The 19,933-nt window shown below is 48.5% G+C and overlaps 1 protein-coding gene across 4 annotated transcripts in view; it reads right to left on the reverse strand.

The window, feature by feature from the left end:
- Positions 1 to 19,933, reverse strand: part of AGAP1 (ArfGAP with GTPase domain, ankyrin repeat and PH domain 1) — a 410,505-nt gene that overhangs the window by 90,831 nt on the left and 299,741 nt on the right. For all 4 annotated transcript variants that reach the window (XM_008138427.3, XM_008138426.3, XM_054722794.1 and 1 more), the window contains one exon: positions 128 to 289. In XM_008138427.3, the coding sequence (XP_008136649.1) occupies positions 128 to 289 (162 nt within the window). The remainder of the gene's footprint in view (positions 1 to 127; positions 290 to 19,933) is intronic.

Consider the following 19,933-nt stretch of genomic DNA (forward strand, 5'->3'; position numbering starts at 1 on the left):
AGGGAAGCACCTGCAGGGACCTCATTATTGCGCACGTGCTTCTCAGGGCAGGTGACGCCACAGGTTTGAAAAGCACAGGTTGACTTTCCGAGTCGCAGACTCACTCTGCCGTCCCGGGAGGCCTTACCTTCAGCAGTGCCTGACAGGCCGTCGGCTTTGAAGTTGCTGGTGCTTTTCTTCCTTCGGTGCTTCTTTCTGTTGGCGTGGGGGGAAGGGGGCGGGTCGAGCTTGGGGCTGGTGGTGCTGGACATGCTAGGGCTGGAGCACACGGAGTCGCCCAGCCCTGTGTCTGCGTCGGACCGGAAAGGCAAAACAGAGCAAGCGTCAGCACTTCCAACCTCGTTCCTCCAAGAGCATATCAAGCCCCACAAGTAAGTTACTAATGGAATATGAAATGTATCATACAATATATATGAGATGGCTGGATGGAGGCCCAGAGCACCCAGTACTGAAGGGTCATGAAGGCGGTCAACAGGTACAAATGTCCAGTTATAAAAGCACTGCAGTACAGTTCAGGTAAGCATGGCATGCACAATACAATTTTGTATGTGATGTAATATGTAGTTTGTAATACTGTAATGGAGATTTGAAAGTTGCTAAGAGAGTAGATGTTAAAAATTCTCATCACAAGAAAAAAACACACTGTAATAGTGGAGATGGGTATTAACTAACTAGATTTACTCTGGGGAGCACTTCGCTATATGTATCAAATCACTGCCATACACCTGGAACTATGCCCTGTGGCCCAGGCCCTGGAAATGGGATTCTCAGCTTGCTGCTGAAGGAAGAACAGCAAGCAGCATGGGACCACTCCGAACTGGGCAGCCATGGCGGGCGGGTTAAGGGGAGCGGGCACAGTGCAGGAGTGGGTGGCTGGGTGAGGAGAGGCAGCTGTCACCAAACCACTCGTCCACCTAGAGCAGTGGCTCTCACCCTTCCTAATGCCGCGACCCTTTAATACAGTCCCTCATGCTGTGGTGACCCCCAACCATAAAATTGTTTTCGTTGTTACTTCATAACTGTAATTTAGCTGCTGTTATGAATCATAATGTAAATATCTGTGTTTTCCGATGGTCTTAGGTTCTACAGCAGTCGCTACCCACATGTTGAGAACCTCCAGCAGGGTCGCCTAAGACCATCGGAAAACACAGATATTTACATTACGATTCATAACAGTAGCAAAATTACAGCAACGAAAGTAATTTTATGGTTGGGGGTCACCACAACATGAGGAACTGTATTAAAGGGTCGCGGCATTAGAAAGGTTGAGAACCACTGACCTAGAGGATGCTCGGCATGCCGGGTCCAGGCGGGCTGGCTGAGGCCAGGATGCCAACTACAACCATGACCCAGAGAAGGCGATCGCGGAAGCAAATTACGCAGAGGTCAGGGAGGCCGAGGCAGGAGGGCGGCAGGGACTGCGGCCTGGGGCTCACGCGGAGACGGCCATTGTTTCTAGTTAACCGGGGCCTGAGCTGGGATATTAATGCCCCGGCTCCCAGGAGCAGCTAACATTCCTCATTTTAAAACAGGAGCGACCCAAACGCACGAGGCTTCCACACCGTGCTTCTCCCTTCCCGACGACCCCCAGCCTGACAAGGGATCCCTCAAAGTGAAGATACCGAAAGCCCAGCCTCAGACACTGGAAATGAGCTCCAGCCGCAGCCCCGGCAACGCCATCCGCGCCTCCTGACGGCCTGCAAATAATGTGTTTTACTTTGTATCATGACTGGGCACCGGGACAGGAGACGACGGTGGCGCGCTGACTGTGGGAGGGGAGAGGTGAGGAAAAAGGGCACGCCAAATTAAAAAAGCAAGCACCTCGTCACTCCACACCTAACTCGGCTTTGACAGGGCCCCGGCGTCCCGAGCTGGAGAGGCCCTCCACTGCCATCCCGTGCGATGGGCGTCAGCCATTAGTCCTTCCCAATCGGGCATCAATGTTCAACGCACACCCCAAAATATATATAATCCAAGCCGTAACGACAGCAGTCTGCAGCCTCTCCGAGTTGCGGCATGTGAAGTATGAGTCCGGGAGGCAGCCCACTCCTCACTCGGGAGGCTGACAAGCATGACTGCAGGGATAAAATAACACTCCGTTCGCATAAATATCAAGCAGCCTGCCCGAGACTGATGGGCCAGGAATGGATTCTTAGCTATCATTCCGGCAGACAGGCCCAAGGACACTCATAACTTATTTTACAATCATTTAGTTTCAGCTCAAGTGGAAAACGTGACAACTTATCTCGGCTGACAAGATGCCATGTCGAACCTTACAATTAACTCTCCTCTGATTATCTGCCCAGCCGATCATTAGCTGGCCGGTTTTGATGAACTGTTGCGGGGAGCTCGCCTCGGCGATCGCCGGCACCGCCAGGTGTAGTGGATTGGTTTTTGATGTCCTGGCTGATGCTCCCACAGACCGGCTCCGTGGTGTGGGCCTGCGGCCGGCTGCTCTGGGTCTGAAAAGGCGTCTGCGGGGGAGGCGTCCTTCTGCACCGTCCCCACCACCGTGATGACCGCAGCGAGTGCTGTGACCACTGCCACTGGCCCTCCCGACCCGTCCCCAGGCCCCACCCAGGTCAGAGGTGGCCACTCCCCAGACTTGGGAGTCTATATTTCAGGGAGCCCTGGGCCCTCTGGGCCCTGTGGGCTTGGCTGGAGAGGGGGTGCTAAGAATCTGCGCCAGGGAGCCACCCACACTGTCTGGAGGAGCTGCCGGGGGCCGGAGGGCTGGCCAACGGTGGATTTCCTATGTGCTGATTAAAGATACGAAATGCTTTAAATGTAGGGTCCCAAAAAGCAGGCATCTTTATGAAAAAGAAAAGGGGGAAAAGACAGGTGTGTGCATTCACTCTCTTTCTCGCATATCCTCACTCATTTGGTGGTTTCTGAAACAATAGCAAAAATCTTTTTTGGGGGTGGGTAATAAAATAATTCAAAATGATCAAACTCAGGGCTATTTGTCAGGGCTGGGGTGGGGGAGGGGATCAGTTAAGAGCTAAGGACTTCTAAAAATTCAAGATGAAGAGCCAAGGCCTTCTAAAAATTCAAGATGAAGCCGCTGTAGGCTGGCAAATTAAAACGCGCGTCCTCTGAGACAAGGCCCACTGTGTAGAGCTAATATGGACCTTGAATGCGGGCTCTGTTCCTTCTGAAGATGAGAGATGTGCAGGCTGGTAAATAAAGGACAGGCCACCTCTGCCATCGGGGAAATCACAACACCCCGGCCTCTGTTAAAAGGTGAGTGTGAAGTGAAGTTCAAAACCTCGCCCTTCTCGCAGTCCTTTTGACAGCGCTTTCAGCAGGAGGAGGCGGACTTGAATCCCCATCTCTGAAGATGTTTCAGAGCCAGGCACATTGTCCGGTTCCCTTTGGCGCTCGCGGCGAGCACAGAGGTGCATGGTGTCAGAAGAAGGGGCAGCGGGGACACCATGGGGGGCCGAGGAAGATGACAGGTGTTGTGGGAAAGGAAGAGACAACACAGGGTTAGATCGATCGAGTCACAGAAGTGGGGAGGAAAGGGACACAATGGTGGGGGGGGAAGGAGAGAGAATCGGGGAGAAGCAGTGCCTACCTGGGCCGATCTAATTACAGCGGGATGTCTCTCAATGGAGCAGCACTGACTGGATTTTAGGAAACCTGATCTTCATTTACACGCAGCGCTCAATCACTGCCTATGTTTACCAAACCTTACAAGGAAACCGGCACAGATTCCGATCGCTCACTAGGGTGCAGGGCTTCTTTCTGAGGCGGTAAGCATGTTCTAAACCTGACCAAAGTATGGTGAGGGCTGCACGTCTCTGTGAATATACGAAAAACTGCTGAATTGAACACTTGAAATAGTCAAAGTGTATGTCATGTGAGTTTCACCTCAATGAGGCTATTTTTGTTTTTTAAAGGAAAACACTAGAAAGGGGGTCATTGCGTTCAACATTGAAAAGCAATCAATAAGGAAGACAAAGTACTGGACAGTCTGGTGTGATGCGGGGACGGAGCAGCAGGAAGGGCTTGGGGACACTCAGAAGTGAAAGCTGAAGGCCCCAAAGCTGAGTTTGAGAGGGGACTGCCCAGGCCACCGGGCACCTGCTAAAATCTGGCTCTATGCTGCAGACCTTCTGTGGGAGCTGCCCACCCCCTCCCTGTCCTGGGGAGTGAGCACAGGCCCACGTTCCCTGTCTGGGTGCACACCGTTTTCTCTGCACCCACCATCTTCTCCTCTCTCCCTTCTCCCCACTACACAGACGTCCTCAAGACCCTTTAGTTCCTCCTGGTGCTTGATGGCCAGCTCACGCCAAATGCAGTCCTCTGATTGGGGAGGGATGAAAGAAAGAAAGTCGTCCGGTGAGACAGAAACCTGAGGAAGTCCGAGTGGGAACATGCCAAGAAAAAAACCTATAAGAGCATGCAAGTGAGATTTTATACTTAAGGGTCAAAAATGAAATTGTTCTCTAGTTGAATGCTAGCCGAATGCAAGCTGCACACTGTTTAAATTCATCTGGTGTACTCCGAGACACATAAGGGCGCTCTGAGCGGCACAGTTAGGTGGAATTTAAATCATTTCACGAGATTCCTGTTTCCCCAGCCTCATCTCTTTTTACATAATCAGCCACAACCATTTCTCAGGTTTGGTGCTCGTGGCTGCCAAGTGACAAAAAGATTCTGTTTTGCGTCGAGGCTGGGGAAAGACGAAGCGTGTCTTGAGGAAAACTCAGCTAAATAGGGAAGTTAACTGAATGTATGATCCCTCTTTGGTAACATAAATGTCCAGTCATCAGAAACTTGGCTGTTTCTATTACAAGTCACAGGAGTCAAATGACAACGGCTGCACAGGTTGTCCTGTCTGAGGCAGGGAAGGCGAGCTCCCGCCAGGGCAGGCCACGGACGGCGCTGTCCGCGGTGCTGAACACGTTCAGCCAGCTCATTCTGCTCCAGGGACAGAAACACCAACACAAGGCTGCTTCCTCATGGCACATTCTGGCCCTTAATCTACTGATATCACATGCTTTGAAAAGGAGAGCAATGGTGTCCCCCGGTTTAAGAAAGCGGCATACAAAAACCCAGACTAAAAAAAGGAGGTCATTTAGTTAACATATCATCCCACCGAACAAAGGTAAAATGTCAAAAAACATCCATTTTTTTTCACATCATATTGAGTAGAGTGTGCCTTAGTTTGCTTAATTATTTCCCTACTGCTTAGATGAATTTCTGATTTTTGGCCTTAAATCAATACCTTTGTGTATATTTTTAATATCTGGAATTACTACGTTAGGGCAGCTTTCAAGATATGGGTCCCAGGAAATGAGCATTTGTGGGCTCTGGAAACACACTGTGCACTGCTCCTGGGAGTTCTGAGCCTCTCCCGCCAGCACTGCCCAGGCACCCACACCGCCAGGCTCCTGAAGCCTGGAGACCGCAGCTGATGTGAATCTAGCTCCCGCCCTGCCCGCCTCCTGATGCAGAAGTGCTCCATCCTCAGCGTGGCCACATCAGGTGGCACGGAGGGAAGAAGAGCCATGCAAGGGTTCCAGGAGAAGGAACCAGCACAGCTGGAGAATCCGAAGGGCACTTCCAAATCCCAGCCTGGCCACGTGGCTTTGGGTGACTGATTGCTTGTAAATCAATTTCTTCATAGGCAGTAGAGTCCTCCTGAACACCGGTGCTTGGCCTGCACAACCCAAACCTGCTCTCTTCTCCATCTCAGCCAACAGCAACCTGCCCTGGGTGCACAGGCCATCGACCAGGGCCATCCACACCGAGCCACACCGCCCTTCAACTGTGACCTCAGTGTGGTGCCAGGCCAACTGACAGACAAACGAATGACAGAGAGACCCACTCACCAGTGCCAGGCTCTCTTCCAGAGCTGTAACAACAGAAGTAAATAAAACACAGTTGCTGTACTGAATGGCTTGCATCCTAGTGAGGGGACATCAACAGACACACACACACAAACTCACTCACCCACACACATGCACACACACACACATACTCACACATACACTCCCACACCCCCAACACACATACACACACACACATATGCACCCCCATACTCGGACACACACACACACACACACACACACACACACACCCTCAATCACACACCTACACACACTGGAGAAATGATAAGTGCTGGGGACAAAAACGAACCACAGAGGGCAGAGGGGAAATGGGGTGAGAGTGGCGGGTCACTGCAGGCTTTAACCCCCTCCATCCTGAAAACCATGAAAACACAAAAGCAAAGGGTGGCTGAGTTGTTTAGAATAGTAATCCTCTAGAAAGTTAAAACAGCCCAGAACTACAACACAAAAATGCACATTATTGATACAGAAGATTATAACTTTAAGGAAAAAAGTTTAACTACTAGAGAGGATCTTGGGCGATTCAGAGGTGCCGTGATTAAAGCGGCACAAACGGCAGTGAGATGACAGCCAACTCACAGGTCCCCTCGGTGGCGACGAGGTTCGGGCCTGGCGACCTGCACTGTGATGCCCGGCCGGACCCTGTGCCCAGGAGGCTGCCCCTCTTAGCTCCGCACACACCGAGCCCTCTGAGTGCTGTGATGTGGTTCTGGGGTGTTTCCCCGAGGGATGGGGCCTCTCTGATCTTTAATTTATTCTGTGTGCCATGTCCAGCAGGCACCAAGCACCAAGAACAGGTGCGCAGTAAAAAGGTCCTTCAGTAAAGGATGCTCCGAGACAGACTGAAGCACAAAGGAAAGAACATGAATTTGGGTGGAGCTTTGAACGCCGGAGGAAACAAACACCTAGTCTATGCACAAGTGTATCTTTAAGACCTAGAGGTTTAAAACATTATGTAAATACCAGCTTAAAAAAGTCTGTGTTAACAATAATCCTCACCGTTTCGGGCACTTTGGAGAATACATGGTTACCATCGGAAAATGATAAATTACATCTCCTTTTTAAAAAAGATCTCCAGTTCCCTCAGGCATCATGTGTAATCTTTTGCTATGTTGGAAGTCAACGGTGTTTTGTTGTTGTTGTTTTTTTAAATGAAATCAAAGGCTATGTGCAAAGTCATAAAAATAATATCTCATGCACATTTAAAATAATACTTGAAAAAAGTTCTTGTTCTATCTATGTAATTTCATGACCTTCTCCTAAACCATGGGACAGGTGGTTTGACTAATGAAAGGGGTCCCTGTGGTTCCCAAGCCTTTATTGACGGTGGGCGGCATGCCACAGCCAGAACAGTGAGTGACAGCACCGAGGTATCAGGTGCCTCAAACGGAAGGCCTGGCCACTTGAAAGAGAGGTTCCGTCTCAGAAACCCCATTCCTTTCCGCCACACCTGGGCCTGAACAATACCCCAGTCAAGAGGCTGGAGGTTGCTGGGCTGGACGCCCTCGCTCCTTGAGCCACCCAGCCCCCGGGGACGCTGCGAAGGGCTGGGTCCCACTGGTAGTCCATCCAGAGCTGTCTCACACAGAGCGCCCTGGAACTCAACTAGGGCAACCACTCAGGACCACAGGGCAGGAAGCCCAGCACTTTGGAGTGTGACCTTGACTACACGCGGAGGGAGTGTGTGCGTGTGGGCGAGGCAATGCCGAGACACCAGGTATTTACTGACTGGACAAATAACTACCCAGTGCTGCCTGTGGGGGGCGCTCTCTTGGGGGCTGGGGAAATAGCCGCACATACAGCAGAAAGGCATTATGGGTTTAAAAACCAGATACAGGGAATAGTGCAAAAACCTAACAGATGAATCCAATTGTAAGTCCATAGTCACATGTAAGGCTACAGATTGAGGTGTGGATATAAGAGGTATTCAAAATATATTGACCTAAATTTGCATCATGAACTGCCTTCGGTACCTGTTTGATACCTGTATAATCCTTTAACAAAATAAACATTTTGGATGAAAATATAGGGGAAAGCCCCCATCTTTAAATTTGATTGTTTTTTTTTTAAGTGTGAGATGACTTCTTCAACAGCCCCTGAAAAGAGAAAATTTCTCTTTCCTAAAGTTTTGTTAACCTGCTGCTAATGACTGTGCTACATATTTTATGTAGATTCCAGGGCTGGGGTTACACTCTCACTTCCCCTGCCTGAAAACTGGACACCATCAACCCACTCATGTCCCTAACTGGTGGCCGGCGAGCCCCACTGCAGACGCCCATTGGCGTGAAGAAGCTGAGACACGAAGGTCACCTGCTCCTTGAAAATTGAAATCAACCTGGTTGGTGTCAATGGAAGATGACTATACTATTAAAACAGTGTGTTTAAAATAGAGGGTGTCCCCAAGAATGTGTACACCTTTCAGAGCTGATAGCTCAATGGATCTTTCTTTTCAGATGTAACCCACTGGAATTAACGATTCAAAGTGTGTACACATTTTTTTGGATTCCCAGTATTTACAAGGTCACAACTACGTAGCAGGTAGGATGACAGAAGGTTCCCCAAAATCAGAGGGCAAATGAACAGATCACAGTGGACTCTTCTGTTTCCACCCCAAATCTAGTTAAGATTTCTCCTCCTCGGCTGGAACCGGGCAGTTTCCCACACTTGGTGAGCTCTAAGCTCCGATGGATGGCAGGCTGGTATGGTGGGAGACGCGTGAAGAGCCCTGTCACCTAGGATACGGGGACACAGTTGATTTTTCCGACATATACGAGGGACTCTGGTGGGTGGCACCCGGGAGAAACAAAGGCTCCATCTAAGGTACTTAGAGGAATCACCTTAACGAGGGGAGGGCCCATCCGGCTCTGCCTGGGACAATCCCAGTTTATGTCTGTTCCTGGTTTAATCATTATCATATGGGCACCACATCTTAACCCCACTCTGCAGTCATTTCCAAAAATGACAAGAAGAACACAGTTCAAAGGAAATCTAATCACCACGACTGCTCAGCTCCAGGCCAGTGAGAGGTTTCATAAAAACAGAAAAGCCGATCTGAAAACCTGCCCCCAAGTGTTTCATGCTATCGAATCTCATGACAACCTCCTGTCAGTCTCAAATCGAAAACACGCCTGGGATCGGTAAATGCTGGAAACTTTGTAACATGACACATAATTTTAACTCAGATGAAAATCTGTCAAATATTATACTGGGATAACTGTCTCCACCAACAGCCCCATGGATGAAGACGCCACGAATAATATCTTCATTCAAAACCACAGAAGGAATATCGGTTCGTTTCTGAAGTGTTGTTTAAAGTACAGCCTTTTCCAATAGCTTAATAATATTGGCCAAATGAATGGCTCTTATTTAGTATTTTCCATTTTTCTGAATGAGGAACCATTCAAAGTGTAATGATGGTGTTTAAGATTAAACTTACTTCTGACAAAAAGCAACCACTAATTCAGCATTAATTCTAGAACATTCTCTCACAAAAGGATCTGGCTTCATTTGCACCACAATAGTTTTATCATATTAGCTCTACAACTATCTTGGAATTTGGGCTTTGTCCTGGCAAAAATAATACAATACGATAAAAGAAAGTGCGTGGAGATCCTGCGATGGGTTTGCTTTGAGTTTAAAGCATTTTCTTTATCACGGCTACAATTTTGTCAATATAGTTCAATAGGATACTGTGGTGGATCTTTGGGGAAATTGCTGTAAAATAAAATGAAAGATAGGATTGTGTTCGCAAACATAATAACTGACATTTTTCCCATTTTCCTTAAGCAGAAGCCCAGTCCCCCGTGGCTGAGGGAAGGGTCAGTGGGGGAGCGACAGCCCCGGCCCAGAGGTGGATCTGTAACTTGCTATTCATCAAAGGACCCGGGTTCCCATTCTTCCTGCCTGTGCCTTTTGTCCCCTGGAGGGAGGTTAAAAGGAAGACAGCTCACCAACCTCCCCAGCCAGGATGCGGGCCTCCTCCCGCCCTGCCCACCCCGATCTTCAGGAATACAATATTTCCTCTTCTCCCATGCTTGCAGAAGCTCTCCAATGATCTAATTGTCTCTTGAATATGCTCTGGCCAATGGCTCCTGCCCACACACCTGTGATGTCCTTCAGCACAGGTGGCCGGGACCCTGGCTGCCTCCTGCCGTCTCTGGGAGCCCATCGCTGGCCGGGGTGGAGGAGACTCCGAGTCCCCACCAGAAGGGAGGTTTTCCAGGTGCTCTGGGCAGGAGACTGGAGAGAGGGTCTTCCTCCCCTTTCCAGGCCCACGGGGGTGTAACACAGGCCAAACACCCAGCAAACACTCCAGCAAACACCCCATTTTGCAATTCCGCGCAGGGAAGGGCTGCTGGGAGCAGCTTCCAGTATACTGTTAGTGTCCCGCTGACTCCCTGGCTCGGGCACACAAAAGGAAGAAATAGGTATACACCATTTTCTTCCATGAAATCCAAGTGCCTTTCCAATTCTAGATCTCAGGACTTCCTCACATGCGAAGGTGTCTCTGACCTTGGGACAGCGGTGGTCTATGGGACAGGGACACCCCGCAGGCCAGGAGGTGCGGTGTGGCTGGTGAACTCGGCCCCGCCAGGAGGCATGTGCGTTCGGGCAATTGAACAGACTTGGCCCTTATTTGATGAGGATGAGTGGAAAAGGAAAGAGCGAAGATGCTGATACTAATGAGAAGAGCATGGTGCTTATGAGCTTACTATGGAAAAGGGGCACAAGAATGGAATTCAGTGGGCATGCCCATGGGCAGACCCAGAGCCTGGGACACTGGGGGTATTCAAGGCAATCAGGTGAAGGAAGAAGGCAGAATGGTGACAGGGAGACATCTGTGCAGGTGGGCGCATACAGTTTGGGCTTCCACCTGCAGGTCACACCCCTGATCCTTGCCAGCTGCGAGACCTTGGGAAAGTGATTCTAATTCTCGATGACTCAGTTTTCTCATTTAAAAGTAAGGACGATAGTTCCACCTCACCAAGTTGTACGGGCCAGGTATAGAAAGTGCTGAATCCAAGCCAGCCCGTGGTAAATAATGACATTCAGCTCTCCGAAGCATTCTATAAAACCGGAGGGGACATCCGCAGGGCAGGCACTCACTGAGGCAGACCCTGCTCTAGGCCGTGCGAATAGAAATGTGGACTAGGCAGCGTCCTCACCCTTAAGAAAGTGTGAGATTACTCAGGGAAGATGACAAATAATAAAATCACTGAGTAAATTCTGCAGGTGGTTAGGAAGTGACAAGTGGTAAGGAGAAAGCAGCGGAGAGGGCTGTGGCCATAAAGGCCTCATGTGTACGGTGAGAGGTTCCCGGCACGGCACGTGACAAGGCCCTGTGGTGGGCTCACAGGAGAGGGATGCTGCAGACGGTTTGTAGGACAATGACACCCAGCACTGACATAAACATCTTCCAAGTTATTACATAGAAAGCAACCTTTTCCTGGCTCCATGCTATCCCCTGGTAGGAGTTTACCAAAATTTATTTAACCAATCCCCTACTGCTGGTCATAGAGGCTGTTTCCAATTTCTGAACTGTTTTTAGATAGAGCAGAAATGTAACATGTTAATAGTTAAAGCCAGTTATGACATAATCCAATTTTTGGAAATAAATAAGAACACAGACAAACTGAAAAGGATGTATTCCCCCAGACCAGTGGTCGGCAAACTGCGGCTCACGAGCCACATGCGGCTCTTTGGCCCCTTGAGTGTGGCTCTTCCACAAAATACCACATGTGGGCGTGCACGTCCAGTGCGATTGAAACTTCGTGGCCCATGCGCAGAAGTCGGTTTTCGGCTCTCAAAAGAAATTTCAATCGTTGTACTGTTGATATTTGGCTCTGTTGACTAATGCGTTTGCCGACCACTGCCCCAGACTAATCCTTTACTGCTGGAGTTTTTTGTTTTGTTTTTAGCAGAAAGCTTCTCTGCATTTTCAATTTTTCTAAATTACAATGTTTTATGATCAAGGAAAAATGCCAAGTTGTTATTGCAAAAATCAAGGAAGGGAAATGGAAGTTAGCCCCTTGCTAGCAGGAAGAGGCGGGGCTTAAGTAGGTGGACCTAACACACCGGACACCAATGTCATACTGTGTCCCAGCCACACGGTGATGTCACATCCATTTGCTGGGAGCACTTTTACACAGTACGTTTTTTACTGATGCTCCTAGAAAAGAGAATTTAAACATAGGAAACAAGGAGTATTGTTTGAAAGGACAAATAAATTCTTTTTTTAAAAAAACAATAATCATCCAGGAGCTTGTACTGCACTTGGGTTCACCGTGCGGTGGGAGCCCGCAGAGGGAAGGGTGTGAGAGAGCCAGGAGCCGGCTCGCTCGGGTGATAACCCGGACCTTGGCTGCTTTAGATGGTCTCACGTGACGATAATTTTTCCAGAGCGTGTGGCCTGGGTGGATGTGCAGCTTTACAAATCTCATCTGGGGGCCTGACCTGTGTCTGGCTGGCGCTGATTGATGGGGGCCTGACGTGCCCCCAGACTTCAATTTCCTCTGTACCCCACCATAAAGGCGTCCTGCCCAGAGACAGAGAGCCCTGCTCCTGGACACAGGCTTTCCAGACGTGCTGATGTCCAAGAAAAGCAGCCAGAAGATGCTCAGGTGCTGCTTGGGGGGTGGAAATGCTTGCTTTGCCTTTTGCATTAATGAATTTTTGATGTGAAACGAACAGAGGATCAACAGCTGTTCGAAAGCGGCATTTCTAATCTCAGACAACTAAACTTAAAATTGTGAAATACAGGCAGCAATTGTGTTTTCTAATTATACTATACATAGACAATATTTCTAACGTAGTAACACTTATTTCAGTGATAATTTCAGAGTCCAGCTAGGAATGGTTTATTGACAAATACGATGAAAAAACAGAGTGCCCACTGGAAAAGATAACCGACAAGGCTGTTATCGTGGTCAAATGCTGCAGAGAGCAACTCTCATATTAGACCTGAACTCTTCTGTTTTTGTTTTTAAATTTATTTATTTTTTTTTAAAGAGTGAGAGTAAGGGGGAGGGGGAGAGAGAGAGACAGAGACAGAGAGAGAGAGAGCGAGAGAGAGAGAGAGCGAGAGCATCGATTTGTTGTTCCACATATTCATGCATTAGTTGGTTGACTCCTGTATGTACCCGAACCAGGGATCAAATCTTGGTGCATTGGGGCAACACTCTAACTAACTGAGCTCCCAGCCAGACCTAGACCTGAATTTTTGAGCAACCACCAAACAGAAAGATCGGTGTGGGAAGTGTATCACATACTTATCAATAATAGTAAGCCCCCAAACTGTGTTTTAGATGTAACTGGTTTCTTGTAAATACTTGCACATTTTAAGAGACACTGAAATATACGTGGAAACACTGCCATGCCACTGTAATAAGATTTTAAAGTCCCACGGCAGAAATAATGTCGCAATTAAAATAGCATTTATAACTAAATATGTTTAACTGTTTCTTCATATAAAAGAGTAAAATTTTAAGTCATTTAAAATAACCATCTGTTTCTCCATGATATAAAAATTTTAGTATCATTGTATAATTAATATTAATACCGCTTTTTGTTAATAATCTTATCTGTCAGATAGTAAAGCAAAGATGTAATGAAAGATATATATGGGAAGAAGTGTAAGGATGTAAAACCAAGGTAATATAGAGACACTAATAGAGAAAATGCACAGAGCGTTTGAGGATAACTCTGACCAACCACTACAAAGCTGTCAGCTGTATCCATCCATTCTCTCTCTCTCTCTCTCTCTCTCTCTCTCTCTCAATTACTTGCATTTCCAGAATCCCTCCTCCCCCACCCTCACTTCTATTCCTTTCTTCCTGGTACCTAAAAATGTTAAGTCCGTTAGGCCTTTCCCTTTCTGCCTGTATTTATAAATTCTATAACAGGAAGTGAGGAGAAATTGAAAAAGATCTGACAGTATGATTGCCTTTTCTTAAGTAATTATTTGATTCATACGTTGAGGACCTGAGCAAAGCACATGCCCTCTAGCCTTCTGAGCTCTTACAGCATTTTATGGCCCCAATAGTGCCTGTCTTCTCTGGGGCCACTTCCAAGTATACCTGGGCACCAGTGCCCGTGATAACATGCCTACTACACATGTGTTACAGTCTCAGCTGAGAAAATGCTTAGTAATTCACGCTTTCAGGCCAGCCTTGGTTTCAGAATGCAAACGTGAGTGTCTAAGCCAGCGCTCACTCTCATTTCACTTCTCTCCGCCGGACAAAGTACCTATATTTCAACTTGTTTACGGGCTGTCTATCCTCCTTCCCCTCGAGAGACTGGGAACACGGCCAGGGCCAGGGCCATGGGTGCCACACAGCAGGTGGTCCACAAAGAGTTGTGGAATAAAGGAAATAAAATACCTGCTGGGAAATGCACCTAATCAGATCATCCCTACTGAACTTAGTGCAGCTTTACTGACGATTCTGAAACGAGTTGAGATAATCTAAGGTAGGAAACTCAGTTTTAAACTCTAGTCATTATTTTAAACACGCGCAACATGCATGTGATGGCCCCCTGTGGGTGCTGGGAGCTGTATCCATCCCAATCCACGTGCTTTGTCTCAGGGGCACCAGCTATGATGGGAAACAGATCCTGGAGCACCACCAAAGCATTCTGTCATAAGAAACACTTCGCCTGAAAAATGCAAAGAATTTTATCTCTTAGGACGGGCAGAGGCCTTGGAGCTCATTTTGCAAGCCCACCGCGCCACCCGTCACCACGCGGCCCATTCCTCTTTGAGGAGGTTCTAGTGAAGACAGACAAGACGACGACACAGGGTGATAAGGTAGAAAGTGGGGGCAGGGCGCCCCCTTCTGATTGGGTAGGAGATGAGCAGGAGGACAGTGTAAGCCAGGTCCCCATGAAAGTGAGAAGAAAAGGAAGTGTGGGGAAGTGGGAAGAAGACCTCAGAGGCGGAGCCTTCATGGTCTGGATCAGGGCTTCAGGACCTCGGCACGGCTGGCGTTCGGGGCCGGATCACTCTTTGCTGGGAGGCGCCATCCTGCACTCTGTAGATGACTTAAAAGCCTCTCTGGCTTCTTCCCACGGGATCCCAGTAGCATGCCCCCGCCCCTCCCAGTTGTGACAATCCAAGAACATCTCGGATACATCAAATGTCCTGGGGAAGGGGCATCTAGCCACTGGTCTGGATGGAGATACTGAGGGCCAGAGGGGCTGAGCGATGTGGCCCAGGTGTTACAGCAATCGGCAACAGTATCCTTCTCCACCATCGGTTTGAAAGGATTTCTAGCCTTCTGCCAGGGAAAATGAGAATGGCTGGCCTTCAGGCATGAAACGCACGGCTCCCCGTTCTGATGTGGAGGGCAGCAGTTCCCCTGGTCAGCACCTGCTGCTAGAAATAGCTGATAGGAAGGAACTAAGGAGGCCAAGTACAAAGTACAAAGCCTGATTGGGAGGAAGAAAAACATGCCTTCTACCCCCTGCAGCCAGGTACCCCAGGAAGCTCCTGCTGTCTCCTTGGCGGCATGCGGAGAAAGGAAAGCAGGCTCTGAGCAGAGAAGGGGCTGGGGTCATCCCTTTAATTAGGCAACTAGCTGGCGAGGGAACAGACGCTGCGGCTGAGACAGGGAGTGCCCAGCGCTGAGAGATGAGAGCCCACGGGCCCTTTAACACTGAGCTAAGCGGAAGGTTGATGACAAACCCCAGGGAGTGGGCTCTGAACGCCGGCCAAGATTTGGGAGGAACCAGTGATAAAGGAAAAGTTCAGGATAAGCGAGACGAGGGAAATGTCTATCTGTATTATAGTTCCTTAAAAAGCAAGCTCTACAAAAAGGTAATCAAATTTTTAAAATACAGTGTTTTTATGCTAAGTATTCACTTCTCTAAAACATCGCAGAGCGGAAAAGATAAACTTTGGAATCAGAAAGACCTGGGTTTGAATTCTAACTACTTATTAGGAGTGTGGTCTTTAAGTTTCTCAGCCTCTTACCTCAGTGATCAACAGGGATAACGCTTCTCGGAAAATGAGAGTTAGAAGCCAAGCTCCTGCCACAGAGGCAGATTACAACAAAGGCAGTCCATGTGGGTGGGTTTCCCTTTCCCCTCATTAAAACCCTCCTACATAGCAAGCCTCCTGGCGAGAGTGTCACACTACCACCACCTGCTGGTCACATACTAAAATTGCCAGCATACTATTCAAGGAGAAAAAAAAAAGTGCTCAGATGTAAAAGCAAAAACTGATGAACTGACAGCGGCCTGGGGACCCATAGCTGAAATACGTGCTGGCTCCACGGGGAGGGAGAAACAACAGTGAGTGCCAAAGCGGAAACCTGTGTTTCTAGAAGCCTGTCATTAAAACAGCCACACAAATGCATGCTCATAATGGGAAAAAAATATGTCAACGTTAGCAACAGCTCAAATGCTGCAGCGTCACAAACCATTGTCTGGTAACCACAGATTCTGACGGGAAGAGACGAGATGAAAGGGTCAGAAGGAAATGCGCGTGAGCTCGCACACATCTTCCCCGGAGAGGGAGATGGATATGGTTTTATACTTGATGCTGACAAGGCTGGACGAGGGCCAGGCGGAGGCGGGCTGCGTGAGAGTCACTTGAAGCAATGCGATATATTGGCGGTGATGGCCAGTCAGTGTGGAAGATGAACAGTTGGAATGAAGCAATCGGCGGAGGGGTGGGGCCAGCAGAACAACCTGCCAGTCAAGAGGCGGGGAAGCCTGGCTGCCACGGCAACAGCAACAGTTAAGGCCCTGGGGCCAAGGCTGGCACTCAGAGTCCCCGCCCGGGCTGGGGCCGCAGCGCAGGTGTGATGCATCTAACCGGCGTTTTGCCTTGGAGTGAGCTATAACAACCAGGTGTGCTACAGATGACCCCAGGGGTCCCCTGCTACACACAGCTAAGCTAACGCTGGGCTAGTGCTTCTAGAGAAAATTACCTATAGAAAAAGTGATTAATCAAAAAAAAAAAAAAAATCACAGGCTCCCAATAAGATTCAAGAAAACCCTCAGCCAATAGCTGCTGCAGAGATAATTGCTCTGAACCTATCAATAAAGCTCAGCTGCCCCTCATTGACTGCAAACACCGATTTCTTTCACCCGGGATTATAAGTTGGTGTTCCCGGGCGCACTCCGGCCATTACGGTGATAAACAGTTTGAACCACAACAGGCTCTGACATGTAGATCAATTCTGGGTCCATAAAGAATCTGCACAAGGGGTTCCAGGACAGGAATTTACAGCCACCAGTTTTTATTCCCTCTCGCTGCAAAAATTACTTCTGTCAAACACTTAGGAGAGTGAGGAAAAATGTAAAAAAATTAATTTTTCATGGACTATGGGAACAGCCTTTTTCAATGCAGAAGCCCAAGATGAATATGTTCCTGCATTTAAAAAATTACGCCGAGCGGCACGCGGCGCTCGGTTGAGGGGGGACCCCCGTCCTCCGCGCTGCCTGCGAGCTCGCAGACGCCAATTTGAAACCCTGAACGGAGCTGTCTGGGTTTTCTCGGAGGGCAGGTGCGGGTCTCATGTTAGCAACGCCAAATTACATTAGACATTTAATTTTAAACCTCAGGTACTTAAATGCAAAGCCTCACAACAGCAATAGTCATAAAGCAGTGGGACACGCTGGCGCACAGAACCGATTCTTCCTTTCTTCCCCCCTTCATTTACCCAGCGCCTCCTCTTCTGTGCTGTGCGCACTACAAAGTGATCTCCCTCATTAGGAGTTGCTCACAGCTGCTTACAAGACAGACCCCCGGGGTACCTGTGCCTGAGTGGGGAAGACTTGGCAAAGTTCTCTGGAGCCAAAGTCTTAATTCAGTGTGGACCACAGGGCAGAGAAAAATGGCATCCCGATGTTGTTATTATGATGATGTTTTACAATAAAAGCATATTCACTGATTCATGGGCATCTGAATTCAAAAGCTGCTTAGCTTCTCCTGTCCCTGCTGCTAGCACAGTGTAGGCTTTTTATGACTCCAACATCCAAACTGAAGACTCAGGGGAAGAAGATAAAAACGATTTAAAAAAAAAATAGAGAGAGGGTGGGGTTTGTATCAACTGCCACGTACAAAGGACGAGCGTGGCAGAAAGCTCTCCGTCCTGCTTGTGTCTTTTGTCACTATTTTCCAAGCACGGGAGGGAATGTTGGTGCCTGAGTTGAGGTCTTGCAGTCCATTCATAAATGCATTTTCTTGAAGTCGTTCGTCAGATCCTGTGCCTGGACATTCATTAACAATGGCTCAGATCCGGCCCCTTGGCAACTCATGAAGGCAGGGATGGCGCCACCAGGAGGCCAGGACGATAGGTACCCTCATAGCAGGCAGACAGGGCTTCTCAACCCCCAGGTGTCCCAGAACCACCCATGGGGCTTGGTGACATGCAGTTCCGATCAGTAAATCTTGGGGGGAGCCTGGGACCCTGCTTTTCTAGCCAACTTCCGGGGGCTGCCAGATACCACCTGGTCTATGACCAGTAAAAAACAGGATTTAGAGCAGGGGTGGGGAATGTCCGGCCTGCGTGCCATATAAGGCTCACAAAATCATTTGGTCTGGCCCTGCTGAGGAACTAGGAGTGAGTTAATTAATTGTTTGACCAAATACAGCAGGCTAATTTTTAAGTTGATAATTTTGTATGGCCCACGAACGATGTTATAAATATCCAAATGGCCCCTGGCAGAAGAAAGGTTCCCCACCCCTGATTTAGAGGGTGGTTCTCAAACCTTAGCAGGCAGCATCAGTGCTTGGAGGGCTTGTTTCCACACCAGTCAGAGAGCCCCACCCATTTTAAATTCAGTGGGTCTGGATGGGACCTAAGAACCTGCATTTCCAGCCTGTCCCCCCAGGGGGCGCTGCTGCCGCCTGTCTAGGAAGCACACCGTGAGTTGCTCGGAGACTTGGAGCTAAGGTCTGGAAAGAGGCCACCTGAATTTGCATCCCTGCCCTTATGAGGATGTGACTTTGGACAAGAGATACTGAAGTCTTACGTACCTATCTACCCACCAGTAAAACGAGCCTACAACAGTGTCTACTCCCTGAGGACCAAATGACATAATCCACAGGAAGTCCTCAATCAATATTAGCTCCTACTATTGCTACTACTGTGGTATTACTGGATTTTGCTATTTAAAATGTCAGCTGTCAGTGTTAAAAGACGATGTTTGGGGCTCTCATTGCTCACCCCTCTCCTCTCGTCTCTCCTGCTGTTGTCCAGCTCACTCTCATTTTATTGCAGCTCCTCGATTCTCCCACTTCCTGGGGCCCCCGCTCCAAGTCTTTGTCCAAATTGCCTCAGTGCTTATAATAACTTCCTCCTGTGGCTTTGCACAAAAAAGCCCGCCTGGTTCTTGAAGCATCGCTCAAGTTTGATGCTCTTTGGGTAGTTTTCATTGATTAACTCTACCGGCACCATTTCAACAGGCTTTCTCTCAAGTTCTCCATCCACATCCCACAGCAGGCTGGTACCAGGCACAGACTTGGGGTTCTTATCTCCTTGCTCTCTAACACTGGGGAGCCTAACTAGTCTTTAGCAAACATACTTCATGAATTAAGAAAGGTGACCCCAGGGCACTATATATAAGAGATCACTCTGCAAATTAAAAACAGCATTCTTATACAGGTGACCTTGTTCTCCTACAGGTGTTTTATAAATATGTGTGCGATCAACTCCTATGGGAAGAAACTTCCAACCACACCAAGGTCAGGACATAGCGTCTTTTCAGGATTTGGTGGCACAGCCCATGGCACACAGGTGCAGCCAGGCGCAGAGCTACGATGGAGAGGAACGCAAGCCAGTGAGCCTTTGTCCAGGAAAGAACTGTGAGGAAGCCCAAATAGATTGGATTTTAGATTAATGTGCTGCTTCCAACACCTTTTCTAAAAAATATTCTGAATGTAGGGAAAGCAGAGATTGGGGGTGATGCCCTTTTTTAGAAATTTGTTTTTCTAACCCCCCTTCTTCCCAATGGGGAATAACTGTAAGAATAAGACTTCTGTGGTACTTCTGGATTTTTTCTGTGACTCCCACAGCACCTAGGGGGCAGAACCTAAAACTGTCCCTCTACAACCAGGCAGTGTTGGTGAC

The sequence above is a fragment of the Eptesicus fuscus genome, chromosome 11 (assembly GCF_027574615.1).
Source record: "Eptesicus fuscus isolate TK198812 chromosome 11, DD_ASM_mEF_20220401, whole genome shotgun sequence".
Lineage (NCBI taxonomy): Eukaryota > Metazoa > Chordata > Mammalia > Chiroptera > Vespertilionidae > Eptesicus > Eptesicus fuscus.